Source organism: Enoplosus armatus, chromosome 22, assembly GCF_043641665.1.
Source record: "Enoplosus armatus isolate fEnoArm2 chromosome 22, fEnoArm2.hap1, whole genome shotgun sequence".
Classification (NCBI taxonomy): Eukaryota; Metazoa; Chordata; class Actinopteri; order Centrarchiformes; family Enoplosidae; genus Enoplosus; species Enoplosus armatus.
The window spans coordinates 11,604,650-11,619,812 of NC_092201.1; the positions used below are offsets into that span (position 1 = coordinate 11,604,650).

The following is a 15,163-nucleotide window of genomic DNA, read 5'->3' on the forward strand; positions in this document are numbered from 1 at the left end:
ATCACCTCGGTTGTCGTATTTATGCATTCACTTTCAGACCAGATTATGATTCGCCATCGCGACTGGGATGCCCTGTCATTGAAGTGATTTGTTATTTAGGAGATTTGAAGGATCATGATGGACACGGAGGAAGTTTCCCAAGACTAAAATTATTGGAAATAATCATGGACTGTTGAGCTCAACTCGGTGCATTTTTTATTAAATAGTATTTTTAAAGACTCACTGGCACCACACCAACATGTCTGCATTTGCTGAGTTCGTCCCCCCTCCTGAATGCCCGGTTTTTGAACCGAGTTGGGAGGATTTCTCGGATCCGTTAGGATTTATCAACAAGATCCGACCCATTGCAGAGAAAACGGGCATCTGCAAGATCCGACCACCCGAGGTAAACTCACATATAATGTTAAACATTGTAATATACAATAAATAATTGTTTTAAGCTTATTAGTTATGCTCCTACGTATGTAACGTTAGAGCTGGTTTATCAGGGCCTGCGTGAATTTGTGCGATAGGCAACGACATCACTAGTTGCCATTACTCTAATAGAGGTCAAATAAGGCTTCATTTCTTTGTATCCAACTGTAAATAATTGTACTTTGGTGACATTGGGTTTCCTATGTTGTTCAGAAAAGTTTTGGAAAGGCGAAATCAATTCAACAGTTCCGGTTACAATTCCTTTGTTTTTGTTTTCTTCATGGCTAGCTAAGTTATACTACAGTGACTGTACCATGTTAGCTGCGAAGGTGCGACATTGGGCCACATGAAGGCCTGTCGCTCCTGTCAGACAATAAACACACATTTATGTTATGTTATGCAGAAGTACAAACACTGTTCGTGTAAAAAAAAAAAAATTATTTTGTAGGCCCTTTAACAGTTGGGGTGTGTCGCTGTGGCCAGCAGAGCATTATACCTTTTCAGAATAGACAGAAGTACATGTTGAAAATGATAGCTTCAAATAGGCAGTATTTATGCACAGTTGATCCTGTACAAAAATAGGCTCAACAGCACTTTACTAACTGTATAAGTAGTGGTATTGTGTTGTGAATAGCTGTAACCCCTAACCTCACTCAATAAGCTTTTCTCATGGTCTTTTTTTCTTGAGATACACTGATTTGCTCCAAGTTGCAGTGTTGTTGCTGTCATTTCCTCAATGATGATGATGTTTTGGGAAGAGTTAATGTTTCTGTTTTCTCGTCCGACAGGACTGGCAGCCTCCGTTTGCCTGTGATGTACGCAACTTCCGCTTCACTCCTCGAGTACAAAGACTGAATGAACTTGAGGTGAGCTTGCCATGAAGATGCATTATATTATCGTAAAAACACAGAATGAATGTGTGTCACAGGCATTGCTTTATGAAGAACATGAAAACAAATTCAGAATGTCAACCTGTATTTTGGAAATGATTCTAACTGCATTCAATTTTGATTGACACGTGGGAGAAACAAACTCATCAATGCTACAAACTCCTTGGACAGCAGTAGACTGTTTTTGCACCTACAATGTCTTCTGTCTTGCACCTGTTGATATTTGGATGTGTGTTTTTCTCCATTTTATGTTGCTTAATGTAAAGCAAGAGCAGCAGTACCGCTCTAGTACATGTTCACACAACTAGAGGAGTATGGTCTTGTAATAGAGTGCAGCCATTCAAACATAATTTTGCCTGAGGTGTCCAGTGTGCACAACAGCAGAACATTGGGCTCCTGCATTTATAGTCTGTCCTCTCTCCACCCCTCTCTCTCCTGTCTGTCCAGGCCCTCACTCGGGTGAAGCTCAACTTTCTGGATCAAATTGCAAAGTTCTGGGAGCTGCAGGGATCCAAGATCCGATTCCCGCATGTGGAGAGGAAGGTTTTGGACCTCTATCAGCTCAGCAAGGTAAAACTAGATCAATTTGGATAGTTTTTTTATGAGCTGACCAATTATATGACATGATTTTAGCCAGTTACCTGTTTCTCTAACCTTATTGTTGATTTTGTCCTTCATGCTGGTAAAAAAAAAAAAGCTCATATTGAACACGTGTGTTTCAGATTGTGTCCTCAGAGGGTGGCTTTGAGACAGTGTGTAAAGAGAAGAGGTGGTCCAAGGTGGCCAGCCGAATGGGCTTCCCATCTGGGAAAGGCACCGGCTCTCTGCTGCGCTCCCATTATGAGAGGATCCTATACCCATATGAACTCTTCCAGTCTGGGGCCACGCTGACGGTGAGTGGTGCCGATTTAACATAGACCAGCAGCGCAGGAACCTCTGACACACTGTTGTCGTTTACCTGAATTTGTGCATACTCTTGCTTACTGTTCCAGGCATTCATACATTTTGCACCATTGCACATGAGATATACAAAATTCATTGGGTGTACAGAAACTTTCAAAAGTTGGAGTAAGTGGACATTTTGTGAGTGGGTGTTGTTAGTTGGTTACTTTACTTTTTATTCCCCTTTGAGTAAAATAACTTTGGCTGTTCTCAGTGTCCCTCTCACATTTCAGTCTTGGCATTTTATGGCATACCAACCAATTTTGGCCTGACCAAATCAAACATGTTGCGAACAACTTTAGGCCAAATGTCACAGCGATAATGCCCCTGTTTCTTCAAAGCCTGGAAAGGATTTTAAAAGGTGTCTAGAAACTAATTTCTTTTCACTCCAACCCTTTCTCCAATCAGGGCATCCAGCGGCTATATGACGAAGGAGACGATGGGGAAGAACTGGATGAGGGAGTTGGTGAGGAGGCAGGGGAGGAAGAGGAGCAAGACGAGGAGGAGGATAAGGAGAAAGATGGGGAGGGTGATGCAATGCAAACTAAAGACCAGCTTCTGCCTGAGAGACGCTCCAGGCGCCTTAAGTCTGAGGTAATGAAAAAAAAAACAACTACAAGAAGTGTTTTGCAGTAGTTGGGTAGACAAAGGAGGTTGGGACTCACTACAAAACCAAGCTCATCTCAAAAGTGTAATAAGCTGTTAGCTATCCTTTAGTTTTATTTAATAACATATTTTGTTGAAAAAAAATTAGATAACATTAATAGTGGGTCAGAAGTGCATCCTCTTTGTGCCATTTGCAAACAGTGTTATTTAATCAGAACAGAGCAGACCTTTGCTTCAAGCATCCCTCTCCCGCCATTTTCCAGATTCCCAGCTGTGGCAGGCATGCTCCCCAGAGGCCGTCTAACATTTGGCCTTTTTTGCAGGATCACTCCGTTTCACAGTCTGCTGCTGTTGTTGTTGTTGTTGCATTTTTCTAGAGGGAAAACAAGGAGCCAAAAGGCCTAAAGATCTTTGGTACAAGCCCCAAGATGGTCGGCTTGGAGATTGTATCAGCTGGTAAGGATCATTTTTGGTTGACCTGTATTTTTACACATGGCAGACTCTGAGCAACAAATCAGCATTGTCACTGGGAGTGTTTCTATTCATACACCGACACCTTTTCCCTTTCACTTAGATGATGGCTTCAACAAGAAGCAGCGTCACCTCAAAGCCCAGGCCTTCGCCATCAAAATGAGACCACGCAAGGAGACCCTGGAGGTCAACTTTGTGAGTGCCAGTTCATTGTGTTGAACAGTTTATGGTTGCCGTTAATTATATCTCTATATCTGGGTATGACCATCCCTGTGTATGTTCTTTGGCACTGATCCCCCAGATCGACCTCTACCTCTGCCTGGTGTGCGGACGGGGTGATGAGGAGGACCGGCTCCTGCTGTGTGATGGCTGTGACGACAGCTACCACACCTTCTGCCTGATCCCACCTCTGCAGGACGTGCCCAAAGGGGACTGGCGCTGCCCTAAATGTGTTGCTGAGGTAAGGCTTGAATGCTGTCTGGCCAATCTTTCCGTTATATATATTTAACCCTTCTAATGCATATTGCACAGATGTAACTTCCTAATTGTTTTGTCCACCTTCCCTCACAGGAGTGCAGCAAGCCCAGAGAAGCCTTTGGCTTCGAGCAGGCAGTGAGGGAGTACACTCTCCAGAGCTTTGGAGAAATGGCTGACCACTTCAAGTCTGACTATTTTAACATGCCCGTCCACGTATGTAAACTTATTCCACTTATTGAGCTAAAATATGTTGAACTGTTACACTGTCACACTTTCTGCTTTAACGGTTGAGAGGTTAAATGCGTTGCTTGCGGGCTTTTCGAAGTTGCTATAAGGCACAGGGATTTAATTACTTGCGCCTTGTGCCTCTAGATGGTTCCCACGGAGTTGGTGGAGAAAGAGTTCTGGCGTCTGGTCAGCAGCATTGAGGAGGACGTCATCGTAGAGTACGGAGCCGACATCAGCTCCAAGGATGTGGGCAGCGGATTTCCTGTCAGGGACGGTAAAAGGAGGCTACTGGGAGATGAGGAGGTGAGAAGATTGTTGTTGTGTTTATTTGCATAAACTCATAAACAAAAAAAAAGTGTTGACTTGACAAACCTATTGAGATTTTAATTTTTTCACGTCTTGTCTTTTAATATGACTCCTTTTAGAATCTGTTAATAATAAGCTGGGTTCATTATTATTATGTTCTATGAGAGGTTTATAACCAATAAAGTACTTTTGATGGGGATTCCCCTGTGACCTAGAGACATTACCTGAGTCATTTTATTCATTCATTCATTTATATCAGACTTCCATCTAACAGATCCACTAAAAGCTTTTTTTTTCTCTTTTACTTAATGGTGCTACATTAAGTAAAAACATGACATTTGCCCTGAAGTGATAGAAAGCACTGTGTTTCCTCTCCTATCAGGAGTATGCCAACTCAGGCTGGAACCTGAATAACATGCCCGTTCTGGAGCAGTCGGTGCTCACCCACATCAATGTGGACATCTCGGGTATGAAGGTGCCTTGGCTCTACGTGGGCATGTGTTTCTCCTCATTCTGCTGGCACATTGAGGACCACTGGAGTTACTCCATCAACTTCCTGCACTGGTGAGACTGAATAAAGGACGCACAAGACTTTATCACAATTCTGACATATGCATGTTGGTGGAAACAAAAAATACACTATTAAAAGCAAAAAATACTGCTGACAGTTGAAAAAGTAAAATTATTCAACTATTCATGCTCATAGAAACTAACCTCATTCTGTTCCACTTGTGTATATTTAATGTTAATGTATTCCTCTGTTCTCCAGGGGAGAACCGAAGACTTGGTATGGAGTGCCGGCCTCTGCAGCAGAGCAGCTGGAGGCCGTAATGAAAAAGTTGGCTCCAGAGCTGTTTGACTCCCAGCCTGACCTCCTCCATCAACTGGTCACCATCATGAATCCCAATGTCCTCATGGAGCACGGTGTCCCTGTACGTAGTCTGAGCCTTGATGTTTTGTGGGGTTGATATTGGATGTGATTAGATATTGGTCATGTGGTCCATGTTGATTATTAGTCACATTATGTGTGTGTATTTCCCCTCTCAGGTGTACAGGACCAATCAGTGTGCAGGGGAGTTTGTGGTGACCTTCCCCAGGGCCTACCACAGCGGCTTCAACCAGGGCTACAACTTCGCAGAGGCTGTGAACTTCTGCACGGCTGACTGGGTGAGGGAAAAGAAAATTCTTCTTCCTTTTATTAAAAAAAAAAAAAAAAAAGATAAAATAATGATAATTTTTTTGTTGAATGTGGGTGTTCATCTTTCATACACACCCTTCCCTAGTTACCTATGGGTCGTCAGTGTGTGGCTCATTATCGACGCCTCCACCGCTACTGCGTCTTCTCCCACGAAGAGCTGCTGTGCAAGATGGCTGCCGATCCAGAGAGTCTTGATGTGGAATTAGCTGCTGCCGTCTTCAAGGAAATGGGAGACATGATGGAGGAGGAGACAAAACTCAGACAGGCTGTCCAAGAAATAGTGAGTGTATATGCATACTATGCCTTACCCGTAGTTTAATATAACTGTTAACAGCCTCAACTGGTGCTTATTTTGTCTCCTTTTTCAAATAGCAAGCTTTTTTTCTTCCTCTTCATCTACAGGGGGTGCTGTCCTCAGAGCAGGAGGTTTTTGAACTTTTGCCTGACGATGAGCGCCAGTGTCACAAGTGTAAGACAACCTGTTTCCTGTCGGCACTGACATGTTCCTGCAGCCCTGATCGGCTGGTCTGTCTGAACCATGCTGCAGATCTCTGCGACTGTCCGCTTGGCAACAAGTGTCTTCGGTGAGAGATCAGTTTTTTTTTTCTAAATAACAGAAATGCGTTCAGGACATGGTCAAGAAATCTAATTTGTTATGGCCTACATTTAATGTGAAACTTGATGCTTTGTCGCAGTCTTTCAGGCTTGGAATGGCAGTACTATAATCTGCATTTACTTGACCACATACATCAAATTCTCATGTGGATATCTGCATGATATATTTCAGGTACCGCTATGATCTGGAGGAGTTTCCGTCCATGCTGTATGGGGTCAAGACACGGGCTCAGTCTTATGACACCTGGTCAAAGAGGGTCACCGAGGCCTTGGCTGCTGACCAGAAAAACAAGAAAGGTTTCAAACTTTAGTATGACTACAAAATATGTACGCGGCGCTGTCCCTCTGTGCTATTGCATGACTGTTCTGTGTGTCTCATAGACCTTATTGAGCTCAAGGTTTTGCTGGAGGATGCAGAGGACAGGAAGTACCCAGAGAAAGCTTTGTTCCGTCGCCTGAGGGACATGGTGAAAGAGGCGGAGACATGCTCCTCTGTAGCTCAGCTGCTGCTCAGCCGCAAACAGAGGCACAGGTCAGTGGACATGGATACACCTGAAAGTAATCCATCAGTAAAGCAGTTTACTGATTACCCAGCATGTACGCACACACTTGCTGTGTGCTGTGTCTGCTCAGGTTCAAAGGTGAACTAAACCGCCACTTCTTTTTCCACGTTTGTCCGCAGCAGCCGTCTGCGTTCTGAGAGCAGTCGTAACCGTACCAAACTGACAGTGGATGAGCTCAAGGCCTTTGTGGATCAGCTCTACAGGCTGCCCTGCATCATCAGCCAGGCCCGACAAGTCAAAGTGAGTCCCCACTAAAACTCTGGACTGTCTTCCCTATCCCCTCTTTTCCCTCTTCCTCCTATAAACCTCCCTCTTACACCATCAACACTATTGAATTAATCCTAAAACTTCAACCTGTTCTTTCCCCCAATGTGTCTGTCGCCTTCCATGTCTTCAGGAGTTACTGGAAAATGTGGAGGACTTCCACGAGCGAGCCCAGGTGGCACTGTCAGATGAATTGCCCGATTCCTCCAAGTTGCAGGCGCTGTTGGACCTGGGCAGCGGCCTGGACGTAGAGCTGCCAGAGCTGCCCAGACTGAAACAGGAGCTCCAGCAGGCCCGCTGGCTCGATGAGGTGGGCTCTCACAACACCCACAACCTGTTTGTGTGGTCTGACAGGTGTTGCATTTGTGGCCTCGTGTAATGTGCTGTCTTTATATGCCAGGTGCGTGTCACCCTGGCCGAGCCTCACCGCGTCACCCTGGAGCTGATGAAGAGGCTGATAGACTCTGGGGTGGGCCTGGCTCCCCACCACGCTGTGGAGAAGGCCATGGCCGAACTGCAAGAGATCCTCACTGTCTCAGAGAGATGGGAGGACAAGGCCCGTGCCTGCCTGCAGGCCAAGTAAGGTTGCACGCATATAAACACATTTGCAAAGACTCCATGGGGATGTTTGCACTTTCCACAGTGCTGTTCATCATTTAACAAACAACATCAGAGACAGAATGCATGTAAACACCAACTGGTGGTACTTACAAAAAAAGTCTTATTAGTTGAGCCATCCCATGCCTGTCTGTCCTCCTATAACCACAGGCCTCGACATAGCATGGTGACTTTGGAGAGCATTGTTCTGGAAGCTAGGAACATCCCAGCGTACCTACCTAATATTTTGGCCCTCCGAGAGGCCCTACAGAAGGCCAAGGAGTGGACGTCTAAGGTGGAAGCCATTCAGGTACTGTCTATGTGTACACTACATCATTTAGAAGCCCCTCTAACCCATATCTAAAGACACGCGTCCTCTTTTATTGAGACTTAATCTGAATAAAGGCATCATCTAAAACGTCTTTAACCTCTCTGACTGTGTGTCCGCCTCAAACAGAGTGGTACTAGCTATGCCTACCTGGAGCAGCTGGAGAGCCTGCTGGCCAGGGGTCGCTCCATCCCTGTCCGGCTCGATCCACTGGCCCAGGTGGAGTCTCAGGTGGCTGCAGCTCGAGCCTGGAGGGAGAGGACCGCTCGCACCTTCCTCAAGAAGAACTCCACGTACACACTGCTGCAGGTGGGCCATCATGACAAAAGTTGATTTGATGCTTGCCTCTCACATGTAAACATCTTAAAATTCTAGTTAATACTGCATAAATAATTAATTTTTTATTTTTCAAACTATTCATTTTTTGTTGCTATCCTGTCCGCCTCTTCTCTTAGGTCCTCAGCCCTCGCGCGGACATCGGGGTCTATGGCAACAGCAAGAGCAAGAGGAAACGCGTCAAGGAGCTCATGGAGAAGGAAAGAGGAGGTTTTGACCCCGACGCCCTGAGTGACCTGGAGGAGAGCCTCGAAGAGGTGCGAGACCCCTCCACTGTTGTAGCAGCCTTCAAAGCCAAAGAACAGAAAGAAGTGGAATCCATCCACTCACTCCGTGCCGCCAATTTAGCCAAGATGGCCATGGCCGACCGCATTGAGGAGGTCAAGTTCTGCCTGTGTCGAAAGACGGCCAGTGGCTTCATGTTGCAGTGCGAGCTTTGTAAGGACTGGTTCCACGGAGCATGCGTGCCTCTGCCCAAGACGGGATCTCAGAAGAAGCTGGGCGTGGGTTGGCAGAGCAATAGCAAAGACTCCAAATTCCTGTGTCCGCTGTGTCAGCGGTCGAGGAGGCCGAGATTAGAGACCATCCTGTCGCTGCTGGTGTCGTTGCAGAAGCTGCCGGTGCGTCTGCCTGAAGGAGAAGCCCTCCAGTGTCTGACTGAGAGGGCAATGAGCTGGCAGGTATGCACAGAGATGACTCATTATAGCTACCTCTACCACTATACAACCACTTGCTTTGTTTTACACTTACACTTAATTCCAATGCTTTGCTTTTGGTCTCTACTAAATACACCGGTCTAACTGTCATACCAGGACCGAGCGCGTCAATCTCTGGCCACAGAGGAGCTGTCCTCAGCCCTGGCAAAGCTGTCTGTGCTGAGCCAGCGTATGGTGGAGCAGGCTGCTAGGGAGAAAACGGAGAAAATCATCAATGCCGAGCTGCAGAAAGCTGCTGCCAACCCTGACTTGCAGGTACTTTAGACTTAAATTGTTTTACATGGTTCTAATTTCTGTTTTAATACAGGGTGAGTAAGTCTCCTGATTTGAGCTGTGGGTTGTAGTTCTTGTGGCTTCTCCTGGGGCTTTGGATGTAAATATGGAATGCACCAGAAGAGGGCACCAATGTGTAAATATGAAATAGACCACAAGATTGTCTAAAATGAGAGGAAATGCAGGGAATTGCAGGCGACAGATGGCAGCTTGATTTGTTTTGTCTTGATTTGATGTAATAAACCTACAGAATTCCTTATAAATATTAGTGCCTGGTCAAGCATTAGTTTTTTTAAATTCAGCATCATACTGTTTTAAATAATACAATAAGATGGCATGTATGACACACCATGTCAGGCACTGTTGGGAAAGCGCTTCTTTGTTTTGTTTATTTTGAAGCATTAGGATTAGGATTGAAGCAGTATGTACTTTAGGGCTATATTCTCAGATATACACTCACATATACTTAGACACATTGCACATGTGTGTGTCTCTGTCCTTCCCCAGGGCCACATCCAGACTTTTCAGCAGTCCGGTTTCAGCAGAGCCACATCACCCCGCCAGTGTGTGGACTACGATGATGAGGAGACAGACTCAGACGAGGACATCAGGGAGACGTACGGTTATGACATGAAGGTATGTGAGGTAGAAGTAAGGGATGCTGTTCAAGCTGTGTACAAGCAACAAGTGAGCAGGATTTCTTTTCCTAATTCTTCCCTGTTGGTGTGTGTCTGTTGTGTTACAGGATCCAGGGGAGGTGAAGCCCTACCTGTTCTGTGATGAGGAGATTCCTGTTAAGTCTGAGGAGGTGGTCAGTCACATGTGGCCGGCTGCCACGCCCTCCTTCTGTGCCGAACACGCCTACTCCTCAGCCTCCAAGTCCTGTGTGCAAAGTGAGGCCGCATTTTATTACTTAGATTGCTTCTGTTGCTTTGAGTCTGCCTACCCATCATCCCATGTTGTTTTTGTGCACAAATGATTCAGGGACAAATAATCACACTCATTTGAGAGATTCCATTTTGCAGATTTCAAAGTGCCTTTGTCACCTCATACTGGAAATATTTACATTTCAGATGTGGGCACGCCCAGGAAGCAGCCCAGGAAGACCCCTCTGGTACCTCGCAGCCTGGAGCCGCCAGTGCTCGAGCTGTCCCCACAGGCCAAGGCCCAGCTGGAGGAGCTGATGATGCTGGGAGACCTGCTGGAGGTGTCCCTGGATGAGACCCAGCACATCTGGAGGATCCTGCAGGCCACACACCCCCCCTCTGAGGAGAGATTCCTGCAGGTCATGGAGGTAGGGAGGTCATCCATTATGCAACCTGATTGCACAGCTGGGCCCCATGGCAAATGCTGGATAGTGACTAAACATTGAGTTTGGGTTTTAGTCAATTGTTGTGGTTGGTTCTGATGAAGGGTTTTGTGAATAGATGAATAGAAACAGGTCAGATTAGGGGGAAACATACCTGCTCATTCTCATTTCATCTTTCCTTCCTTTTCTACAGCCTGACGACTCTCTGATGGAGAAGCCCCTGAAGATCAAGCTTAAAGACTCAGAGAAGAAGAGGAAACGGAAGTTAGAAAGAGCCGAGCACCACCACATGCTGATGGCAGCGGCCGTGGCCGGTGGGGCTTCGGCAATGGGAGACATGCGGCCGGCCAAGTCCAAAGAGCTGAAAAGGGTGGGCCTGGAACTGGGTCTTGGGGGCAAACCCAAGAAGAAGAAACTCAAACTCAACCTGGACAAGAACCGGGAGATGAAGCAGCTGGCCAAACGGTTAGCCAAGGAGGAGAAGGAGAGGAAGAGAAAGGAGAAGGCAGCGGCCAAGGCCGAAGCCATCAGGGAGGGGCTGGAGAAGAGGAAGGAGAAGAAGATCCTCGACATTCCCTCCAAGTACGACTGGTCCGGGGCTGAGGACTCCAATGATGAGAACGCAGTATGTGCAGCCAAGAACTGCCAGAGGCCCTGTAAAGACAAGGTGAGGACTCATTGGCCTCTACAGTACTACAGCAATACTACAGTATTATTGTGATTTGGTAATAAAACATGTCTTTTCCCACACATATAAGTGGGAGTTTCAACACTGCAGATTGAGATTGAGGTGTCCAGAGGTTGTGTTGCAGTAAAAGAGGCACAAGGGGTAAATCATAGATGATTGATAAACACAGCAACAGTTTAGAAATTAACAGAGGTCAAAGGGGACATGTGACTCTGCACCTTTTTAAAACTCAAAGGTCTGTATGTTTTAAATATTATTTGAAAAATATTCATTAAAGCCATGTATTTACCAGGAATGTGGACAAAAGTCATGGGATAATTACCTCAGCGATATCTAAGATTCACATGTTGAACTTTTTACTGGATTTTTCAAAATCACATTGTAAAATGTTACACTCACTTATGTCCCATTGGGTCAAGAACTGCTGCAACTAATTACTATTTACATTTTCGAGTAATCTGCCGATTACTTTCTCGACTTAATTGTTTGGTCTCTAAAATGTCAGAAAAGAGTGAAAAATGCCTCTCACAGTTTTCAGTGGAAGCCCAAGGTGACGTCTTCAAATGTCCAATTTTGTCTGACCAACAGTTCAAAATCCAAAGACATTCAGTTTACAATCATGAAACAATCATTTCATTGGAGAAGCTGGAAACAGAGAACGTTTGGCATTTTTGTTTGAAAAATTACGTAAACGATGACTACCAAGATAGTTGCCAATTAAATCTTCTGTCAATGAATTTACTCTTATAATCATTTACATCCACAATTGTGAACAACAGATTCTCAATATGAGAAACTTGCTAGAATACGGTTATTTGGAGAGATGATGAGGAGACACCCATACATGGGTGCTGGACTATAAGACTGGAACTTCACTCAGCCCCATGTATTAAAATCTGGATATCAGAAGACCTGTAGTATGTTTTCTAGTACGTTTGGTACTCCCTGATCCTGTGATTATAGGCTGTGAATAGATTTTAATTTTTTTTAGTGCACCTTCATTTTTCTGTACCTTTTCTGTTAGAAAAATGTCTACACTGCTCCCACTAGCAGTCCCATCATCCATGTTCCTGAGGCTTGATGTGGATTTTGTCGGGGCTCAGTATATGCTTTCAGTCTGCAAATCAGACATGATGCCCTGTTAAAATGTAGATGTGTGTGTACTGTGCTATGATGCCAGAGGACCATGATGTTGGCAGGCTACCTCGTCAGTTAGACAATTCTTGACCCTCCTCAGTAACATCCCCGACACACTGAGAGAGGCCGTCATTTCTGGTTCATCACAGGAGGTTGGCGAGTCCTCAAAACTCCAAACACCCAGGTGTCTAGTGGTGAATGACACAGGTTTTTTTTTGTTTTGCTGAGTTAATAACGAACACTTTTCAAAATGAACATCATGGAACTTTATTGAATATCAACAGCTGATAACAGCACTGGAACACCTTAAAGAGAGTTACACATAACGTATTAACAGGACACACCGATGTGGTCCTTTTCGGAGACAGCATTGCAGACTGTCCTCCAAGTTAACCAGTGGCCAGTCTCCTTCCCTTGTGTGTCCACAGGGCAGCCAATCAGAGCTGAGGAACTGGTAGGCCTGCAGCTCTGTGGGTGGAGTAGAGGTGATGAAATTGTGAATCGCTGCTCTAAACTGGGCCAACAACACCTGACGTTGGGATGATTAACAGTTGTGTGGTGTGATTGAGAAATCCTCCGCTGTTTCCTACTCATAATCAGTCCTCGCTGGGAATTTTTTTTTTTTTTCATCTATATTATATATTATATATAAATATTAATTAAATCCAGGAGGTCAAATCTGACCTGGTCAGCTGTGTGTTTTATGTTTGTTGTGTTTGCATGCATTCCCCATGTTTGTGTGAGTCCAAAAACATGCAGGTTGGTGACTCTTAAGTGAATTTGAGTAAATATGTTTATCTGCCCTTTGATAGAATAGCAACCTGTCCAGGGTGGGATGGGACCCATGCTGGGATGGGACCCAGGCCCCTGCAACCTTGAACAGGATCACGTGGAATAGAAATAGAAATATACAGATAATAACATGACATAAAATCAGAGAAAACTGTGTCTAATGTATTAAGTAAATAAACACTTACTAACCACATCGATAAATGTATTTGTTGACTTGCTAAACTTTGCTGTTTCTGAAGTCCACTTACTCAGTTGCATTAATCTAGTAGTTTGCAGTCGTCCCATTGTTTTGCTTTATTACAACTACACCAGTTAGAGGAGGAGATGCAGATGAAGAGAAGCGGAGGAGAAGGACTTTTAAGTTGTGCACAAGCAGCCGATTGAGTGTTTTAGTCTACAGTAGAATAGCTGACAGTCCTTCAGCGGTGTGTAAAACATGCAAGATCATCTACAGTCCATCAGTGTTTGGCCTGTTTAGTTTCGATTCTCTACTCCACGACATCAGATGAATCAAACAATGACTGACTTGCAGCTTCAACGTGTGCTGTTAAAAATTACACTTGAACGATGTTTTTCTTGAATTTTGTGTTTTGCTTGACAAACCACCGCCACATGTTTTTCAATAATTGCCACAATGTTTCCTTGTTGTTGTCCCTCCTAATCCTCACTCACATGTCCGCCCGTGTGTGCGTCTCCAGGTGGACTGGGTGCAGTGCGATGGTGGCTGCGACGAGTGGTTCCACCAGGTGTGCGTGGGCGTGACGTGCGAAATGGCCGAGAACGAGGACTACATCTGCGTGGACTGCTCCCGGAAAGCTGCAGGCGGAGGGGTGACTGTGGAGGAAGTGGCAGAGGAAAGCGTCGTAGTGCTGGCGACGTCACTGTGCGGCGGGGGCGGTGGCGTGCAGAGTCTGCCATCTTCGTCCGTCGTGGCCTCATGGTCTCACGCGTCCCCCGCCTCTCATCTAAACCCAGCAGCTTCACATCAGCAGCAGCAGCAGCAGCAGCAGCAGCAAGAGCCTCAGCAGGGCAGTTAGCGGTAACAGAAGACAGCCTAGGACTGAGTCTGAATACTGTACCTCACTCAATGAGCATAACACAAAACCTAGAATCCAGTCTAGCGTCTCAACCTGTAAGACTGTACAGCATCTGAGGGACAGAATGGAGCTTGGAAGAAGAGGGACTTTCTGTCTGGGTTAAAGAGCACAAGAGAAAAAGAGAACTTGCATCTGGAAGACAGAGAAGAGAAGAGTCCTACTGTCACCGTGTGGCTTCAGCAACAACGCTAAGATATGTTGGAAAGGTTGTTAACTACACAGACGAGGCTTAGTGCTCTTACAACTGTTTTAGGTCTAGAAACAATCCACCAGCTACTTCCTGGTCCTCCCCTGAACAACAACAAGTCATGGTACACTTACTTACAGTCAAACAAACACCCACGTACTCCAGCTGTTGTATTCAGTGCAAACAGGCAAATAAACAGTCCCCAGTCGTGTTTTACTGGACGTCCTGAACTGCTCCCCTCTGCCTTCTGCCCGGCTCCTCAGACAGTAACATCTCAATGTGTAGGACTCCAGACTAGGAAACACAAATGGTTGTAATGTAGTGGAATTATTTATAATGTACATACCTTTAAGCGATTAAACAAATGGATTGTGGCTTTTTTTGTTTCGTTTTCTCACCTTTAATAAACTATTCCTAGTCAAATGATTGATAATTGTGATGGTTTTTTCTTTGTGTTTTTTACTTTTTTGAATCAGGGTTTGCTTTTCTTTTTTAACATGTTTTATTTAAGTGTTTGTGTAGGAATTAGAAAATGGCACACTTTATTTGTTTTGTCTTAGAGAGGACATGGAGAGAGGACAAAACAAACTTCGCAAAAGAAACATTTTAGAGATTGGCTGTATATTAAAGAATTTCTAGCCTCTTTGTCTTGAAATGTCAGAATTTGATCCACCAATCATCCTGAGAGCCCAGCAGTGACTTACGGCCTTGCCATTGAGAGGTTGTAAG

The 15,163-nt window shown here is 45.1% G+C and overlaps 1 protein-coding gene across 1 annotated transcript; it reads left to right on the top strand.

The window, feature by feature from the left end:
• The first annotated feature begins 117 nt into the window (after positions 1-117).
• Positions 118-14,857, top strand: kdm5a (lysine demethylase 5A). The gene is made up of 30 exons (XM_070929376.1): positions 118-132; positions 257-385; positions 1,203-1,280; positions 1,752-1,874; positions 2,027-2,197; positions 2,655-2,840; positions 3,230-3,308; positions 3,427-3,518; positions 3,625-3,783; positions 3,894-4,013; positions 4,173-4,331; positions 4,717-4,898; positions 5,104-5,266; positions 5,382-5,501; positions 5,618-5,812; positions 5,935-6,116; positions 6,320-6,444; positions 6,529-6,716; positions 6,849-6,950; positions 7,108-7,284; positions 7,375-7,553; positions 7,743-7,881; positions 8,029-8,208; positions 8,355-8,915; positions 9,048-9,206; positions 9,732-9,860; positions 9,970-10,117; positions 10,298-10,518; positions 10,727-11,200; positions 13,849-14,857. The coding sequence occupies exons 1-30, from the start codon at positions 118-120 to the stop codon at positions 14,185-14,187; spliced, it is 5,274 nt and encodes a 1,757-aa protein (XP_070785477.1). The 3' UTR covers positions 14,188-14,857.
• The last annotated feature ends 306 nt before the right edge of the window (positions 14,858-15,163 follow it).